Here is a 21,116-nt window from a genome sequence, read left to right as displayed (position 1 = left end):
AACTACATGTCAACTAACTTTCATGAGAGTATTAGTAGACTGTTAGGGTTAGTAGAATACGTTGAGGTGCTTGAAAAGTTACTTATAGTCAGTAACTACAAGTAATTTTGTAACTACATGTCAATTAACTCATCAATTTACAAGGACATGTCAACTAACTCTCATGAGAGTATTAGTAGACTGTTAGGGTTAGTAGAATAAGTTGAGGTGCTTGAAAAGTTAGTCAGTAACTACAAGTAACTTTGCAACTACATGTTAACTAACTCTCATGAGAGTATTAATATACTTTTAGGGTTAGTAGAATAAGATGACGTACTTGAAAACTTACTTATAGTCAGTAACTACAAGTAACTTTGCAACTACATGTCAATTAACTCTCATGAGAGTATTAGTTGACTGTTAGGGTTAGTAGAATAAAATGACATGTACTTTAAAACATACTTATAGTCAGTAACTACAAGTAACTTTGAAACTATATGTCAATTAACTCATCAATTTACAAGGACAGGTCAACTAACTCTCATGAGAGTATTAGTAGACTGTTAGGGTTAGTAGAATAAGTTGAGGTGCTTGAAAAGTTACTTATAGTCAGTAACTACAAGTCATTTTGCAACTACATGTCAATTAACTCATCAATTTACAAGGACAGGTCAACTAACTCTCATGAGAGTATTAGTTGACTGTTAGGGTTAGTAGAATAAGATGACATGTACTTAAAAACTTACTTATAGTCAGTAACTACAAGTAAATTTGCAACTATATGTCAACTAATGCTCAATTTGCAACTACATGTCAACTATCTTTCATGAGAGTATTAGTAGACTGTTAGGGTTAGTAGAATAAGTTGAGGTGCTTGAAAAGTTACTCATAGTCAGTAACTACAAGTAACTTTGCAACAACATGTTAACTAACTCTCATGAGAGTATTAGTTGACTGTTAGGGTTAGTAGAATAAGATGACAAGTACTTAAAAACTTACTTATAGTCAGTAACTACAAGGAAATTTGCAACTATACGTCAACTAACGCTCATTAATTTGCAACTATATGTCAATTAACTCTCATGAGTATATTAGTAGACTGTTAGGGTTAGTAGAATAAGTTGAGGTGCTTGAAAAGTTACTTATAGTCAGTAACTACAAGTAACTTTGCAACTACATGTTAACTAACTCATGAGAGAATCAGTAGACTGTTTGAGTTAGCAGAATAAGTTGAGAGGAAAAGTTACTTATAGTCAGTAACTACAAGTATCTTTGCAATCAACTCTCATTTACTTGCAAGTTGCAACTACATGTCAACTAACTCTCATTAGCATATTAGTAGACTGTTAGGCTTAGGATTAGTAAAATAAGTTGACATGTACATGAAAAGTTATAGTCTTACTTATTAAATGTCTGTTGGAGGACCATCAAAATAAAGTGTTAGCAGATATTAAGTCTACTAATACTCTAATAACTGTTAGTTGACAGTTGCAGTTACTTAGTATGTCTAAAGTGGACTATCAAAATAAAGTGTTACCTTTTCTTGTTAGCAGGTTTTAGTTCAGGTAAGAAGCATTAAATCTGTCAAAACAAGTGTTGACTTTACACATATACAGTATTCAAACGTTATCTGAGTGATTGAGTGCATTTCAGTTATGGAAAGAAAAGGTTTTTCTTGTTAATATGCAAACAGAAATTGAAAAGGCACACACAAATACACCATAAACAAATGCTCATTTACATAAATGTCGACATAACACACACAATCTTTAAAGAACAACCAGCATACATAAAGAGAAAGGCAGAGATGAGTTTAATGGGCATTCACTCGTGTAGATACAGATTTGTACAGATCAAGTTTATGATGTTGGCCTAGAAGCTTTGCATTAACAGGTGAAGCTAGTTAAATCTAGCTAGCAGTGTATGAGTCTCTACAACAACACTGTAGCCTAAATTATCCTCATAGAGGGGTCTTGCTTTTTTAATATAAACATGTTCGATGTGTTTCAGTGACCTGACAGTGTTGTAATAGGGCACAACTACATGGAATACACAAGTCAAAGAAAAAAAATAGCTCCTTTTTTAACATTTTAAACATCTGCATACTACAAGAACAGCACAATATTAACTTCAACATTTACACACAAATGGAGGAAAGAGATTATTTTTTAACTAGAGAATGAATATTCTCAACTAACTAATCACTAGAGATCCATAACTAATGGAGACTAATCAGTTTTAGTGGAAGAAAGTCTCTGGTTTCACAGTGTATGAGAAGGCCTGGCATCCCGCGACATTTAAAAAATGTTAAAATACAGACATTTTAACAAGGATTGCTGCCGCTGTCGTGCGAGATTTAATCCCCCAGCAGATCTGGTAATGAGAGTACAGTATAATAAAATTATAAAGTAAAATAAAGTATTATAAAATGTTATATTGTTTGGTTGCCACATTTTTGACATCATTATCGGTTCTGAATAGAAAATATGTTGTTAACATTTTCATTTTAGAATATAGGACAAAATGCATCTAATATACAATCAAATATTACTGATTTTTTAATGTTTTTGAAAGTATTTATTTGATGAAAAATACAGTAAAATACAGTAATATTGTGAAATATTTAAAATAAGAGTTTTCTACTTAAACATATATTTTAAAATGTAATTTATTCCTGTGATCAAAGCTGAATTTTCAGCAGCATTACTACAGAAATCATTCTAATATGCTGATTTGCTGCTCAAGAAACATTTCTGATTATTATCAATGTTGAAAACAGTATATTTTTTTTTCTCATGATTCTTTGATGAATAGAAAGTTCAAAAGAACAGCATTTATTTGAAATAGGATTTTTTTGTAACATTATAAACGTCTTTACTGTCACTTTTGATCAATTAAATGTATCCTTGCTGAATAAAAGTACTAATTCCTTTTTATCGACTATATTCAACTATAAATACTTTTTTATATAATTTTGAATATGTGAACAAAAAAGACGCCTTTGGCTCTCATCTACATGTCATTCTAACCCGCCAAACTTTGCTTATTATATAAAACTGTAGCAATTGCAAATTGGAAAACGGAACTTATTTGGGGAAGATGGGATTCTGCAGGGCGACTGAATCTTGCATGACACCGGGTACATTGTGGGATCCAGGTTTGCATGATAGAGGAACCATGTTTAAAACAAAATGGCTCCTTATGATATATTTACTGTCTGAGCAGTGGGTTGTTCTCCATTGGGAAACTAAATCACATTTAATGATTAAAAACTAGATAACATACAGTTTCCTATAAACTACAACTTTGCAATTATTGCAACAAGTTATTCTTCTTTTTGCTATTTCAGGGAAGTATTTTCTCAGAAATGGCTTACTTGCTTAGTATCATCTCTTTTGTTTTTGATTCTGGAAGCACTTGGTCACATCGACCTGAATACATTTATATTTTTGTCTAATTCTATTAATCCAAAAAGAAACACAGTAACACGTAACGTATATATCATATACAAATGAAACTGTTGTGTAATGTTTTTGAAAACAAAAACAATTTGTCTTTGAAAAACATTCAAAATATAATAAAAAAAACAACAGCAGGACACTAACATTGACAAGACAAACAAGAAATGATTTTAAAATCATCACATCCTCTTCGTCATCTTCCATTCTTCATTCTTTTCACCTTTTCATTAAGATTAATCATACGCGTGCACATACATTTTTAACACCACATGTGCATGTTTGCAGCATTATGAATTAGGGTGGAATATTGCACATGATTTGCATATATGGGTGAGTTTGCACAATATTCCTTTTTTCCGGAGCATCATCTTAAAATCTTACACTTATACATCACAAACACTTGTGCATAATGGCAAACAAAGGAAAATAATTTCATTAACTGTACTTTTTCCCACTTTTTTGCTCCTCATATACAGTTTTTGGACTGGAAATCTTTGCTTAGAGGTGGGCGAAACTTGGCAACATGAGCAAAACAAAGTATGCAAACAAATAAACAAACATGTGCCAAAATAAAATAAAGTGATTAAATGGCAATGAATGCTCAAATAATCAATTTGTCAGATTTATCTTTCAGTTTTGATTCAATAGGTTAGCAATTAAACTAAATGATTTGTCAGCCAATAACAGTCCAACGACAAATACAAACAAACAAAACAAACAAATAAACATAGCGTGATGCATTTAATTTTTAACCCCTATGAACGGTTCTATTCAGAGTAATGATTGCATATGTACATTATTCTTGCATTAAAAATTCTGTTGAGTTTTCTACAGTCTATCATTACATTTATTCACAGTAATATTCATCTTAATTCAGAGTTCGAGGGAAATGGAAGCTTTTTGAACACAAAACAAGGTTCGTGAGTGCATTTGAAATGAAAATGCATTAATCTATCTTCCTTTAGCATCAAAATCGTACCGTGAACAGGTCTGACATGCATGGGGAAAAACAAAGCATTTACTCTCGTCCATAAATACACGCACAGTTATTGACCTGCTTAACCTGTTCAAACACTAACATGACCCGTGATCATTCACAAACTCTCAGTTTAGTGACGTGTATCTACTCCGCTCACACGATCAGTCATTGTTATTGCTATGAATGCGAGTATGAGGCTGTCCTGCCTTTCTTTCCTCCTTTCCTGAGTCGTTCTGTCACTCTTTCCGCTTTTTCTGCTACAAAATGGAGGGAATGGGTGAGCGGCAGCGACGGAGGGGTCCCGGGGCCTCGTAAGGGTCATAGGGCGTGCTGGTGATGGGGGTCAAACGCAGGGACGACCCCGCCATTCCTGATATGTTGTTCAGGCTGCGAGATTTCTCGTAACCCGTGGCTGACACATTTGGATTCGTGTTAGTGACACGTTAAATCAATTTTAAATAAGTGTTTTTAGATTAAACAGCATGGACGATGGGGTGGATTGTTATTGGGCGTTACATGTTGAGTTAATATATCGGTTTGAGTGAGAATGTAGCCGACAGAAAATTAATTATTGGGAAAGGAACAAAACAAAATGAAACATCGGTGTAAAATTTAAACAGATATAAAGTGGAACAAATGTGGAATTAAAGGTGAAGAGACATGTAAAAGACAGAAGGACAGACACACACAGGACAAGACAGGACAAAACAGGAAAATGAGAGTTATGAAATTTATCATACATTGGTTTTCTAAAAATTCCACAACATAAAAAACACAGTTTTTCTAGAACCACACATAAACGTCCACACATTTCCACTGGTTGAAGAAAACACTAGCTGGATTGTTTGCCACTAAGATCATATTCTGGATGTTGGAGTCGTAAAGCTGGGATTTGCGATGAAGTGTTTCAGTTAACCAGTGGTAGTTAAGCAGAGCAGTGTAGAGTAAGTGGCTTTCTCAGCCAGACTGTTGGAGATTGTTGAGGAAACCATGGCAGTCTTTGTGAGACATTTCAACAGATTTACAAACACGAACAACAGTATAAAGTGTTGTTAGTGGGTATTGAAATATTTTGTATTCCTTTGTTCCAAAACCTAGTGAACTCATGATATGACACTCTAATAAGCATAAATATAACAAAGCACAGACAAATATTGGGTAAGGTATTTATGTAATTAATTTTATATTGATGCATTTGTGCATCAAATAAATAAATAAATAAATAATAGTGTCTTTCCAAGGCTCAAGGTCAAAAAATATTGATCCATTTTGGTATTTAAAACCCCCCAAAAACAAACAAGTAAATAAATAAATTATTCCATATGGTTCCTTTTTCAAGGCTCAAATTTCAAAAATATATTAACAAATTTTGGCAATAAAAACATTTAATTAATATATTTTATTTATTTTGTATTTGTATTATTATTTAGCATTTTTGGAAATAAATAAATATATAAATAAATAAAATGTATCAATATATTTTTGACATTCAGCTTCGGAAATTACTGAATACATTTTGGCAAAGAATGAATGAATGAATGAATAAATATTTAATTTATATAGTGCCTTTCCAAAGCTCTAGGTCAAAAAAATTATTGATACATTTTGGTATTAAACAAACAAACAAACAAAAAAAAAAAACAAAGTGTATTCTATAGAGTCTCTTTCCAAAGCTCAAGGTCAAAAATATATGGACACATTTTGGAAAATGAATAAATAAATATTTAATTCATATATTTTATTTATTTTGTATTGATGCATTGTATGTATCAAATAAATAAATGAATGAATGAATGAATGAATGCCTTTCCAAAACTCTAGGTCAAAAAATATTGATCTATTTTGGTATTTAAAAAAAACAAAAACAAACAAGTAAATAAATAAATGATTCCACATGGTTCCTTTTTCAAGGCTCAAATTTCAAAAATATATTAACAAATTTTGGTAATTAAAACATTTAATTAATATATTTTATTTATTTTGTATTTATTTTGTATTTGTATTATTTAACATTTTTGGAAATAAATAAATAAATAAAATGTATTCATTAATTTCCAAAGCTGAATGACAAAAATCTATCGATACATTTTGGCAAAGAATGAATGAATGAATAAATATTTAATTTATATAGTGCCTTTCCAAAGCTCTAGGTCAAAAATATATTGATATATTTTGGTATTAAACAAACAAACAAATATTTAAAAAAAAAAAAATGTATATGGCTTAAGGTCATAAATATAATAGACACATTTATTTAATTAATATATTTTATTTATTTTTATATTCATGTAATTTTGGGAATAAATAAATTAACTTTTCATTCATTTATATTGTGCCATTCCAAAGCTCAAGATTTAAAAATCCTTACATATAAAGAAGGTATGTTTAGGTAGGCAGCACACTAGGTTTTGGAACAGACTCAATGTTGAAGTAATTACGAGGTGAAGTAATTCTCACCCAAGCGTTTCTGTACTACTATCAAATATCACCCTCAGAAGCTGATTAATACATTGCAGTTGAGTTAGTGAATAGATGTGCTCTTGTGGACCGCTGGCTGGTTTCTTTGACAACCTCCTGAACATCCTACTATACTTCACTTGACTGTACGGTCATAAAGCCTGCATTTGCATAATATAATCACGACAAAAAAAATTTCATAACACTTCTGGTGCATTCACATAGTCAGAAATTACCGTAATCACAATAAGGCAACAGATGCAGTTTACATCTTCACAATCATTAAATGCCTACATTTACGGCATTACTGATGACCGGAAAACATGTAAACATGACATTCATTCACCTCTATATTCTCTTCCAACTTATAGTAGGTTTTACCTATATAACACCTACACAAAAGTTGTCGGCTAAAATAAAATATTCAAAAACAGTAATATATCTATATACATGAAGTTAAGAATTACGGTAATTTCGACATAAATTACATTCAAGTAAATCAAAAGTGTTTAGTATTTTCACATAGTAATAAAAAAGAAAATCATTAAGCTTATAGTCAGGCTTATGTGACCAAACATTTAAGTGAAGTGACTAGCAGCGACCTTCCTCCCACATATCAGATTTATCTGTCTCTCTCCCTTTTTCTCCCTATATGTGTATGTTTGGGAGAGGAAGAGGTGAATGTGGGAAAAGTTTGCCGCACGTTGATCACACAAAAATACTCTGGAAGGAAAACAAGGACGATAAGGGAAAAAAAAGAAAGAAAACTTTCTTCTGAAAGTAGGACAACAGCTTGAACACACACACACACACACACACACACATGCGTTCAGACAGACATTTGCTGAGTCAGGCCTGATATAAAATTCACACACACACACACACACGCTTTATGGGGACTTTCCATAGACAATGATTTTTATACTGTACAAACTGTTTATTCTACACACACGGCTTCTCTATTTCTTTGCCACATAAATCACAATCAGACACAATCATATATGGTTGTGTACCATATAAAGTGTTGTATACACAACACATACGCACACAAAAACTACAAAGTCAACAGTATGCAATGAATTAATAGTTTGTAAAGACATTCCTCTGTAAAATGTTGCATCTTTCTTATGTAAAATTACAAACTGTTCAATTCAACAAATTACGTTGTTTTTTTGTTTTGTTTTTTTAAATAAATGATTCAATGTTTGCACCAGGCGCCCCCGCGGCGAACGCAGACAGACCAAGAGGGAACCATCGCAAAATCAACGGCTTACACATTCAGAACAGCCAGTGCTCATAATACAGTACGGCACGCTCATAACCTGACCACATACTCCAGGTGCACTTCAGTACGACAAGCTGTACTTTATCTGCTGCTTTGGACAACAGAGCAACAAAAACAACTGGATTCTTTTACCCCTCTGCCTGGTCAACAGCGCGGTTCAGACAGCCACACACCCTTTTTATTATGTTTGTCTAAGAGCTTTTAAAAGGATTCCTCAGGAGACAGAGCGCATTAGTGAGGGTGGAATAAGACAGGAAGAGTGAATATATTTAATGGGATTGATGGATACTCGATGGAAGTAGGAGGCTGTGTGAGAGTGTAGCGCCACTAAAACAATGGGGAGTTTGTGCGACAGCGCTGTGAAAATATATTAAAAATGTCAAAACTAAGTACCTTATAAATATTTGAAGACAACATGAAATTAAAATGGACCTCATTTACTTTATTAAATAATACATCTGGTCTTACTGAGAAAAACTTCTCAAACTTACTTTAAAAATAAACTTACTTTAAAAATATAACAATATAACATACACATATATATATATACATATATATATATATGTGTGTGTGTGTGCACGTGTGTAATAATATTTAATATATAATATTTTAAAATAACTCAAACACGTTAAATAATTATATTAATAAATATACATGTTATACTTTACATGGTCTCATTTTTCTAGATTTTATATATATATATATATATATATATATATATATATATATGTGTGTGTGTGTGTGTGTGTGTGTGTGTGTGTGTGTGTAATAATATTTAATATATATTTTAAAATTATTCAAACACATTAAATTATTTTATTAATAAATATACATGGTCTGATTTTTCTAGATTATATATATGTGTGTGTCAAAAATATAATTTTATATATATTTAATATAAATATATATATATGTGTGTGTGTGTGTGTGTGTGTGTGTGTGTAATAATATTTAATATATAATATTTTAAAATTATTCAAACACATTAAATTATTTTATTAATAAATATACATGGTCTGATTTTTCTAGATTATATATATGTGTGTGTCAAAAATATAATTTTATATATATTTAATATAAATATATATATATATGTGTGTGTGTGTGTGTGTATATATATACAGTGCAGAGCATAAATGAGTACACCTCTCTGAACAAATACAAAATATGTATTTTCTTTATGATCACAAATATAATTCATGGAAAGATGGCAAAACTAAAATGTATTAAACATATACATAATAAAAACTGAAAGATATGTGTCATTAATAGCCATAAAATAAGTAAATTAGCCAATTTTGTACACCCTAGATTAAATTCAACAAATGTATAATATTTTAGTACTTAGTATGCCCTCCATAATTTTGAACATACTGCTCTAACCCTTCTTGGCACGGAGTGTACAAGTTCATGACAAATTGTCACATCGGTCCTGTTTAACTCCTGGATGATGAGCTCCTTAAATGCCCTGATCTTTAACGGGGAGTGTTGCTCAACTCGTCTCTGCAGAATCCCCCACAGGCGCTCAAGAGTGTTAAGATTGAGTGCAATACATGTCCACAGAAGGTTTTTCACCTTGGGACAATACATATCCTCATTGTCATGTTGAAAAAATGCCCAACAATACAGGGAATGAGGAAAGGATAACATCTTCTGTTTCAAGTTTGTGTATTAAATTACACAGTGGTGTGGGAATTCATGACAGCATTGATACAGCACAACTCCCTCACACCTTCAGGACTCACACATCCCTATATAAGACCACTGAACTTTACTGTGGGAAACAGACACTTCTCACTGTACTCCTCCTCTAGCAACACCAGAACATTTTGGATGCTGTTAGATCCAAAATGATTGATTTGGTCTCATGAGACCAGAGTATAGATTCCCAGAATCTATATTTTATAAATATGGGCTTTGGAAATGGCTAACTGACTTTATTGTGCTTTGGCTACAGTAGGTAGATCCAGTGAGAACAACAACCATGCATGTCATTTCTGCAGGCTGCATCTTACTCTGTGATAAACAGTCACTCTTTTCATAGCTTTTGCTGGCTCTGAGACACTCGCTTGGTATTTCTCCTGCTCTTTGTCTAGCAAAAAAAAACCCTCATCACTAAATGAAAGCTTAAAATGAAGGCCTGATTATTTCAGGGGCCTTGTCACAAGTCCATTGTTTTTGAATTTCTGTGTTACTTGTGCTATATTTTCACACTTAAAACAATGATTTGTTAATCCTCTTGTACCGCTGTGCTCTTTTGTGCTAAGAAATAAGTCTCCTGACAGTTCTCTCCCAAGTGCTTCCATTGTTGTCAGCATTAAGTCTGAGAATGATTCAGTGGGCTATATAACACTTTTAATTGTCAAGAAATTACTTCTCTTTAAATGTTTTGGTTCAATATACTTACCTGTTAATCAAACATTGCCTTAAATTTACACCAGAAATTTTTTATTTCGTCTTATTTACTAACTTTTAGGAGGGTGTACTCATTTTTGTTACACAACATTTTATCACCTTCATAAGAAAATCATATTTTCCTGAATAATTTTGACATCTTTGGTAATTGATAAAGCAGACTTGCTGGGACATTATATCTGTAAAGAACCCTAACACGTCATTGAGTGATTGCTGACTTTCAGAAGTTTCAGAGGGGGTGTACTCATTTATGCTGTGCACTATATTATATATATATATAATATCATATATATATGTGTGTGTGTGTGTGTAATCCAAAATAAATATATTGCCATTTTCCATGATTCGAACAAATCCAGGTGTTCCAGAAGTTCCATTCTACATTATTTCCTACCTTTTCACTCAATGCATTACATTATCGAAGTATAAACATCTCATGTTGTCTTTAAGTGTGCATATCTACTAAAACATGCCTATTAATACCTAAAATGGTTTACATAGCATATTCTTGCTTACTGTACAGCATATATATGCCTAGATTGCACTATAATGCAATATGTAAACAAAATAATAAATGCTTGAATTCCAACACATTCTTACCGTGTTAAATGCCCACAACGCAACCAGTTTTGATACCTCTCAAGTAATATTACTTATTATGTACATGTAATATTTTATGTTCAAAATGCTACAAGAGTGCTACAAGATACCTACTGTGAACCAGGAAAACATCATAAAGAAGTGTTTCCTGTTTTAACATGTACAGAACAATTTAAAACAGTTGATGTACCTACCCATAGTCACGCATTAGAAACTCTGGCACTGCACTGACGGCCTGGAGGCGAATGAAGGATGAGATGAGTGTTAGTCACACAGTGGAAAGAGTTAAAAAGAGAGTGAATGACATGAAAGAACAGAAAAGGGGGTGTGCAAATATCAAAACCACATTTAGATGCCCTAATAAATTAGAATGTGACCACCATATAGCATCAGGCATTGGATATAATGATGATGACAAAAACAGAAAGTGACATCACCTGATATTTTGAGGAAATAATGAGTGTGATTGAAGTCATTATGAACATTTATGTTAGGGCTGGGTTGAAAATATCAATTTCAGCTGAACCGATATCAATTCTTAAATCCCAAGAATTGATCTTTTATTTACATTATTTGTAGTGCACTCCCGTTCAATAAATCCCAATAAGCTTTGTGCCTTGTTATTTTTGATATGAAGCAAAAAACGTATTCAAATCCTCCGGGGAAGTTCGTATTTATGAGTTAGGAACGTGTTTATGATGCCAGGTGCGTTTAAGTCACTTTCGTCAGAACAAGATGGCGGTGTACCTTGTCTAAATTAACTACACAAAAATACAGCAAGGTTTTCAAGAACAAAGATTGTGCATCAGGTGTATTTTGCTTTTTTTATGTTATGTAACAACTGTAAACTTTAACGTTACAATGCTATTAACTTATATTTTGCGCAGGCAATTACCTTTTTCTGTTGTAAATAAAAAAAGCCTGACAATGTCACTTATAAATACCTGCAATGTGGTATTCCACCACTTTTCTCACCAAAACAGCCTCAATTTGTAAACTTGGGGCCTAAATAAAATCCCAAGCTTTCCACTCGTATTTACTACTTTGTGGCGGCGTTCATGTGCATTCGACCCATAAATACAATCTTTCTGACACGACTTGAATGCATAAAAGTCTTAGCTTTCAAATTCTGTAAATTAAAATTCGAAATTCAAACATTACCGTTTAGGCGCTCTTTAATGTGGCGTGAGCCGCCCATGACGGTTATAGCGCCTCTCAAAGCGAAGTGGCAACGCAGACGTATAGCGCACATGAACTGATCATCTCTTCCGCTTTATTTCCGCTTTAAAGCGGAACTCAGTAAGATTTGCAAAGCTCCCCCTACAGGTTCCTTCAGTGAATCACACTGTCGTAAATACTCCAAGCGCAGCTCTGGACTACGACGACTACAACACTCACCAGCGCAGTAGTTTTGCAAATACAGTACAAGAAATCTCGATGGAGGTGGGTAATTTTCTAAATTGTCTTGTAAAGTCATAATATATACATTGTTTTTGAATTACCGTAAAGCATTTTGTCACTCTCGCATGAACGTGAACATGAGGCGAGATTGTGTCGGGTCGGCGAAGCTCAACTTGCAAGTGCTGTTTTCTGGCGTAGACGTGCCAGAGGGGGTTAATGCACGCCTCAAACACACCACTACAAGTCAATTAACCATCGGAAGGACTTAGAAAACTATTTATAAAGATAAAAAAAGTTACTTAGTTCTGCTTTAAAGCACAAAATAAACATGAACATCAGAAGGTATGTTGAAAGATACAGTACAACTTACAAAATCTGTATCATGTCTCATGTAATCGCTCAAACAGTTTTTTAACCGCGGAAAGACGTCAGTAAATCAACTGGTAAACAATAGCGGTCATGTGACGTTACATTTACCTCAGAAAAGCCATTTAGTGACCATAAACTTAATACTTAGCTAGAAATATATATTCTCTAGAGAGTAACATTTTGCTAAATATATGCACTAAATTACATATTCATAATATTTTTTACATAAACTGTTCTTCAATATTTAATGAAAGTTAGGTCTATGTTTGTGAATAAATCCATCATAAAAACAAGTTATGACAGCCACCTTTAAATGTTAATATTTCAACAACAAATTGAAGTAGAAATATAATTATAGCCTATCATTAAAATGTTAAAATAGAAACTTATATATCTGTTGTTAATTTGAACTTTTAATATTACTGCAATGTAAATAGTTCCCTGTATAGTTTACATTAGTTGAGAGATTGTTTTTGTTCTTGACAAAAATTGATATTTACAGTACCTGATATGTGCAAATGAAATGATATTTAATCAAGATTAGGAACTGAATCGAATTGCAGGCTTGTGAATCGCAATCGAATCATGAAATTTGTGTCAATAACCCAGCCCTTCTTTCTGTCATATATGTTGCTATGAAGGTCTCATGTACAGTACAGTGTGCGGTGAGAAGCTCTATTCCAGCTCAGCCTGTTCCGGCAGTATGCCGGCATATCGACCGCCGGACTGTTAGCGATAGAGAGAGCTCACATTACCCACAATTAAGCTCTATTGATCGGCTTGTGACCAGAACACAGAACACCACAATCATGACGGGCCGCTCACCGCTGGAATGTGCTGTAACAGGAGAGCAGATCAAATGCACTGATTCTGTTCTGTGTTATCAAACTAGTCCTAAAAGTGCCACTTGTTAACCACCTTTAGCAGGAATAATAATAGAGATGCTTGTTTTTAGATGATAAATAAGGCCTGTAAACAATGACACAATGTAATTCAAAAATGGGTTTCTAAATGACAGGTTATGATATTTGCAGACAGGAAATGCACAGTTGCAGTAGAAACACACATGCAACATTAACAACTACACACAAAGACATGGAAGGAGTGTGTGATGTGAGATGAGTGCAGTGATATAGTGATTAGTTAGCCATAGTTAGATTATAATTACTATAATACCTAATGTACACTGTTAGTTTCTTATGCACTAAATCTTAATCTAATTCTGACATGAACGCACTTGAACGCCTCACCAGTTACTTTGTCTTCAGAGTATTTTTGAAAATAATCACTAATCATACCAATTTAACCAAACTGACTAAAATTCAGATTTCCTGATGCATTGCATCATTTAGAATAGATCACAACTGAATCGTATCATCAGGGAAAATATTTACACGTCTATCTGTAATGCATAACCGCTTCACTACACAGACTAAAAATACACCTGATGGAGACACTGTTTTATTGGAGGAAAAAGTGACTTCCTGCTGTTGCCTTGACGGAACTAGAGCACACCTGTTTAGTTTTGAAAAATGTCCTGCTCAAGGCATCTTTCATAAAGACTATAACTTTGACCTTGTAATGCAACTTTAGGCTACAATAATGGAAATACCAGTTTAATATACAGTTTAAGGTGCCTCAATAATAATAAAACATAATTACATCCATAAAGGGGTCGTATCATATTATTTTATTGTTTATTATGTATAACAGAGAAAAAAAATTACATACAATGAAAATGCATGGTGATTGCTGACTGTCAAGTTCAATTGCAATTTTGCTTGATTTATTAAAATCAGTATTAAATATTTAATAAGTAAATAAATTGCCTTAATATTAACTTTATATATTCATTATATCAAACTTTTTGCAAAAAAAGAAAATACTTTTTTTTTTTTTTTTTTATACATACAATGAAAATGCATGGTCAAGTTACAACTTATCAAAATATTAAAATAATAATAAAATATAAAAAAATATTCAGCAATAAGACTTTAAAAAGGTTTTTAAAAATACAAAAATATTAATTATGAATATTAAAAATATAAATATTAAAATTAGGTTTTATCTCAAAATATTTAGGAATGTTTAATTCATTATAATATATGTATAAACGCTTTTTTTGCAGCAAGAAAAAAGATGGTGATCATGCATGGTGATTGCTGATTGTCAAGATCAATCACAACTTTGCTTGATTGATTAAAATCAATATAAAAATCAATATTACAATCAATATTAAAATATAAAAAATACATGATAAAAACATTAAACAATAAATAAATAGCAATAAGACTGATTATTTTAATATCAAAAAATATTTTATTCATTATGATATGACCCCCTTAAAATCAAATTAGTTTTTAGTCTCGAATAAAAATAAATACATAATTTATGAAAATAGTGTAGTTGCTACAATGAAACATTGATGTTTGTTTGTGAGTGTGGGCCAGAAAACGAGCCACTGATGAACTTTGACTGGTTGAACACACACAAAAATTGACCAGTTTGAACAACACACACAAGACCATAAACATATAAGACAAACAACAGGACATTGAGGAAGACAACAGAAGATAGAGAGACAGAGAGAGAGAGAGAGAGAGAGAACTCACAATGGCTTACAGAGATCCTTCACAGAGACTTCAGAAGTCTGATACTGACTTTGACTCTGAGCAAATAGCCTCATGCAAACAGCATTAGAGCAGGGCAGGTCGGTGCGCGCACGAACACACTCGCACACACACACACACACACACTCCTCTAAGAACAGTGAATAGCATTTAGGGATTATATTGCACAGGAAGAGATCTCTTTAACACCCAGAGCAATATGTGTGTGTGTGTGTGTGTGTGTGTGTGTGTATAGGTTCCACAGATGGCAGAAGTATATTTAGATCTTAAATCTACTCTCATTGGCACAGTGAGCAACACACACAGTTTACACTCACTGTATCGTGCCCAATTAACAGTCTAATGTCCGTTCAGTGAGGCTCTATGGCTCTGTTCCAAACCCTAGTGTGCGGCCTTGCTGTCTACATAGTCAGTTAGCTTCTAAGGCAGCATCCTATCTGAAATGGAACCCCATAAGTGACTGATCTGAAATGCTCTCCACGGTCACTAACTTTGTTAATGGTTACTCACACACCACACAAATAGTGCTGAAGCGCCCAGGAGACTCAACGGATGCTTGCAGTTGATTCCAGTGGAGACTGACGTCAGCAGTTGCACAAATAGTACTCAAATAATGGGTGAAATAATGCATTATAAATAGACAAAAACATTTCCATGCTTTCTTGGAGAAAAATCACAATGTGCCCAATCAGGGATTGTGTTTTTCATGAACGCTGCATATAATTCCACCTTATGTTTTGGCCAAAACAAGTTATCTTATCAAGATAACATAACTAGGGTTATTTGCTCATCAATTATTTCTATGCTTACTTAATTATTTTATATCTAGTATTGGTGATTTGAACAAACCCATAACCCCAAATATTAAACATTGGTGTGCAACTCGCTATATATATATATTTTTAAATATAAAACTTCAAACCAGCGATATTATTGTCTAAAACTAATACTATTAAAAAACATTTTGTTAACTGAAATAAGCCTGAAATAAAAAATAAATATTAGATGAAAAACTAATATAAAGTTGAAGTACTAAAATGACAAAAAAAAGCTAAATAGAAACAAAAAATTTATAAAAATGACAAAAAAAAAAAAAATCACAAATACTAAAACTTAAATCTGAAAACATCACTGATAATAGCAATTTTGCTTGATTTATAAAAATCAATATTACATTACATAATGCAATAAGATGTTTGAAAATGTCAAAAAATGGTCCTCATATTAAAATTAACATCGCAAAAGAGCAGAGGCATCACTAGGACCATTTTGTGAGGGCCCTAAATATTCACCCAGCCCCCTAAATAGTGTGCGATTAACTCAATAATCTGTACACTAATTTGTGATCATATTCATTTTATAATAAATCCAATAGCAAAACGTGAAAAAAACAAAAAGAAACTATAAAGGGAGTGGAAATGGCAAATGAGCTAACAAGTGGTACTCTGCAGCCATCTGCTGGTTATAGTGGTAATTTCATGTCATTTTCATGTTAAAAGTGTTTGTTTTCCACTAGGTGATAGAAATCGTCCGCTAAAGCATGGCACATTTTCCATGTTACCTCCATGAATGAAAATGAGAAATGTAGATCTTCTTTAAAGTTAATTTTACTGCACAAATGTAGAATAAAAAAAGGGTTTAAAACTAGGTTGAAAAGCAAATATTTAAAAACAATTTTTTACCCACATATGGCCAATCTATACATTTACAGTAATATAAGGTTTGTCAATTTAAATTTTGCTGGATTTATTATAAATTAAATAAATTAATAAATATTACAAGAAAAAAAAAAAAAAAACCTTTGAAATATTAGAATTAAAAAAAAAAAAGTTTTTAAAAAATTAAAATATGACCCCCTCACAATCAGAATATTAGAAATGTTTCTTTTTAATTTCTAATGTCAGATTACAAATATATGTAATCAATGAAACTATTGTAGTTGCTTCATATGCTCTGTACTATATATGTAGATTTTTGCTCACTATGATTTGGAACAGAGCCTGAGTTCAACTAAGGTGCTTTAGCCATATAACAGAACTCACACATACACATACATATCCTCAACAGACACTGGATGTTCACAAGAACCAGCCTTTAAAGCCGTACATAACGTTATTTCTGAGTCTATAGGTGCTCTGGATGTTAAAGTGATAGAGCGACTGGCGTCCCAGGAGACGACACGCTGCTTAAGCCCAGGAGAAGTGCCGGGAAAACGCGGGCTTGGGTTTTACCACGGTTCGTTCTTACCTGCTCTATGTCAGTCTGTCTGTGAGTCTGTCCAAATATCCCAGTCTCTGTCTGTCAACCAGTCAGTCATATGTCAGTTACACAGCACACACACACACCTCAAAAACAAGAGTAGGAGATTCCGGCTACACTAGGAACTGAAGCAGGTTGAGGTCGTATGAGCAGAATTCTGTGCCACACAGAAACACTCATTTTCTTTGCTTTTTCCCCTCACTGACTTCCCTCAAGTATTGCGATCGCCACTCAAAAAATATTTAGGCCTAAATTTTAGATTCATGTATTTGAGTTGCATATAAACTCACTGTGTAATCCAAATGGATGGAAAATATGCATATTCAAATATATAAATAAATCTTAAATTTAGGCCCAAATATGTTTTCGAGTGAATGCTGCCCGCACAGTGTTTGCAGCATGGCACAGAACCGAGAACTCATGCTCATTTGAATTCACCTTGACCTCTATCGACCCCTGACCTTTAACCCCGAGGTGCTTCGACTCAGCACAGCAAACACCTAAACAACCTTTGAGTTCGTTTTTCTATGTATGTGCATTTTTAAGTGTTGCCTTGGTGCACACGTGCACGTGTCCTTCATCACGCCGGGGTTAAAGGTCACCGGAAGAGTGAGGGAAACACATTGAAAACACAATAAGCGACGTCACATCACAACAAACACAACGCACGCACGCACACGCACACACAGCAAGGAGGAGGAGGACGGGGGAGACAGTAGAACAGTGAGAGAATATATGAAGAAGCCAACATACAAACGCGGGATATGACACAACCTGAAGAAAAAGACAATACAGAGCGTGTGAGATCCCACTCAACACACACACACACACACACACACTGCAGCAGGTGCAGTTCCATTTGTAATTGCAGTGGATCTCATATGACATTGAAAACAATCTTTGTTACACAACTCTACAGTGTCCAACTTTGTCCCATTTGCATGTTTTTCTCATTACAGAGTATGGGGTTAGTGTAACAGACCTGAATACATCCGAGTAAAGATTGGGTTTCTGCTCTTTGCTTTTGTAACATCGTAAAGAACGAGACAGTATGCATATGCAACATTTGAAAGGGTTATTTTCAACCTAATAATTTTGATTCTTTTTCAGTCATACACTAGCAGAACGTGAACTATTAAATCTTATAAAACACTTAAAAATTACATGTGCTGGCTTGAGACTAATGTGATAAAATTACCTACTGCACATCGTCCTGTAATACTCGATTCTGATTGGTCAGTCGGATTATAAAGATGTTAATCAGTCTCACTATTAACTTAAAACCAAATTTAATGTTGATTTATTTATTTACCGTTCAAAAATTCATCAAGGCTGCATTTATTTGATCAAAAATACAGTAAAAACAGTGAAATATTATTACAATTTAGAATAACTATTTTCTGTTTGAATATATTTAATTTATTCCTGTGATCAAAGCTGAATTTTCAGCATCATTACTCCAGTCTTCAGTGTCACATGATCCTTCAGAAATCATTCTAATATGCTGATTTGCTGCTCAAGAAACATTTTATTATTATTAATGTTATTGCTGCTTAACATTTTTGTGGATTTTTTTTTCCAGGATAAATAGATGAATAGAAATTGATAAAAAGCAGCATTTAATGTCTTTATAAAAGTCTTTACTGTCACTATTGACCAATTTAATTTGTCCTTGCTGAATAGAAGTATTAATTTCTTTAAAAATAATAGCCTGGAATATTCCATTAAACGCATTTGATTGCTAGTCTACTGTCCTCTGCACACAGTGTCAGAAAAATGTCCTTTTAGAGTGAGATTTGTGGCATCTCACTGTATTTGTGCTGAGTTTCTACAAGCCCAGTGTAAAAGTGGTTGATAAATTTTCCCAATGCACAGACATTTTTGTCATTGACTGTCCAGAGAAGGACGGTCAGCAGTTTAAGCATAAAAAGCATAAAATAGCAAATGTATCTGTCTGAGAGCGTGTGAAACCCAACCTTAAACTCATATTCAGTAACATTGTACAACATTAGATTCATTACCTTTAACAGATGAAACTAATGACAGTTTGTTAGGACAACAACACAACATCAACACGAAAAATTACACCAATCAACATCGACACACCCATGCAGGTGTAAATGTGTGTGTAATTGCGTTAAATATCCTAAATAACTTAATCAGACTTTAAGTGCATGTATGTGTCTATTTCTGTGCTTGGTCTTTACCTCTGATAACTATGGTTTGATCCATGTCAAGGCGGAGTTTACATTAATTAATCCTTCCATACCATTAGTCTGTGAGGGTAGGATCAGGGGCCGCCGGCTGATATCCTGACTCTAACTGTGCCAAATGGAGTCGGGTTGTGTTGAGGGAAGGATAACCAGGGATATATTGGGTTCGGAGAATTGTGCGTGCTTGGATCGGACATTGTTTGTGTCATTTGTTGTGCTTTTTGGTGGATGGAGAGGAGATTTATGTGGTTGTTGGAGGTGACAGAACAGGGTCACAAAGTTTTGTGGGATGTTGTGTGCAATAGAAGGTTTGTCACTGAAAATGAAGACAAATAGGATCAAGGAAAATGCAGTGCGTAAAATAAATTGAGAGAATGGACGAATATAGACGGTAAAAAGAGGATGGTGAATGTGAGGAAAGTAACGGAGGAGAAATTGTGTATTATTAAAGACATGCAAAGAACCACCAAACAGAAATAAAGAAATGAAAGAATAAAAGAGAAGAGGAAAAAAGTCAAAAGAGAGATTTTACAGATATCAGTGTGTTTTTAAGGATGTTTTCACACTTGAATACTAAAATAACCAAAGTCAGATCCCTTGAAGTGGATCAAAAAACACTCCAGTTCACTTTGTATTCACACTGTTCCTGGTCTAAAATGAGGGTCTCATTTTGACCCATTTTAGTGTTCATTGACTAGCATTGGCTCAACCAATGGTGTAAGTTAATGGTGGGATTATATGTTTCCTGGACAATATTTTTGCAATTTCATTTGGTGCACTTCACTTCACAATTAAATTTGAAAATTACTGTAGAATAATAACACATTTCTGTGATGATTTCCTCACTTTGATGCACCACAAATCGGTCAGTTTAAATCCTTGAGCCTAATTATTTTTTTTGAATAAAAGTGAACGAAGAGCTTCAAGTTTCTGTGTGAAGTTCAAAATACTTTATTAAAATTTGCATTAAAATATAGCCTGAGCTGCTCATGTCCTCCCATACCTTAAACTATGGAGCGAAAATAGTCTCAGAATGAATGCATTTACAAAATATGTAAGCTTATTTAT

The 21,116-nt window shown here is 33.3% G+C and overlaps 1 protein-coding gene across 10 annotated transcripts in view; it reads right to left on the bottom strand.

The window, feature by feature from the left end:
• The window catches only part of kcnc3b (potassium voltage-gated channel, Shaw-related subfamily, member 3b), a 79,231-nt gene that overhangs the window by 7,242 nt on the left and 50,873 nt on the right, over window positions 1-21,116 (bottom strand). For 7 of the 10 annotated variants that reach the window (XM_067377749.1, XM_067377751.1, XM_067377753.1 and 4 more), the window contains one exon: window positions 14,955-18,609. The exons of 1 other annotated variant lie outside the window; for it this stretch is intronic. In XM_067377749.1, the coding sequence (XP_067233850.1) occupies window positions 18,485-18,609 (125 nt within the window). In that variant the 3' untranslated portion in view covers window positions 14,955-18,484. Of the gene's footprint in view, window positions 1-1,787; window positions 4,832-11,370; window positions 11,412-14,954; window positions 18,610-21,116 lie in introns of those variants that run through there. 2 more of the 10 variants (XM_067377757.1, XM_067377755.1) reach the window with 2 other exon arrangements.

This window comes from Chanodichthys erythropterus, chromosome 23 (assembly GCF_024489055.1).
Source record: "Chanodichthys erythropterus isolate Z2021 chromosome 23, ASM2448905v1, whole genome shotgun sequence".
Taxonomy (NCBI): Eukaryota; Metazoa; Chordata; class Actinopteri; order Cypriniformes; family Xenocyprididae; genus Chanodichthys; species Chanodichthys erythropterus.
The sequence above is the reverse complement of the archived record's forward strand: the minus strand, read 5'-3'. Positions and strand labels throughout refer to the sequence as shown.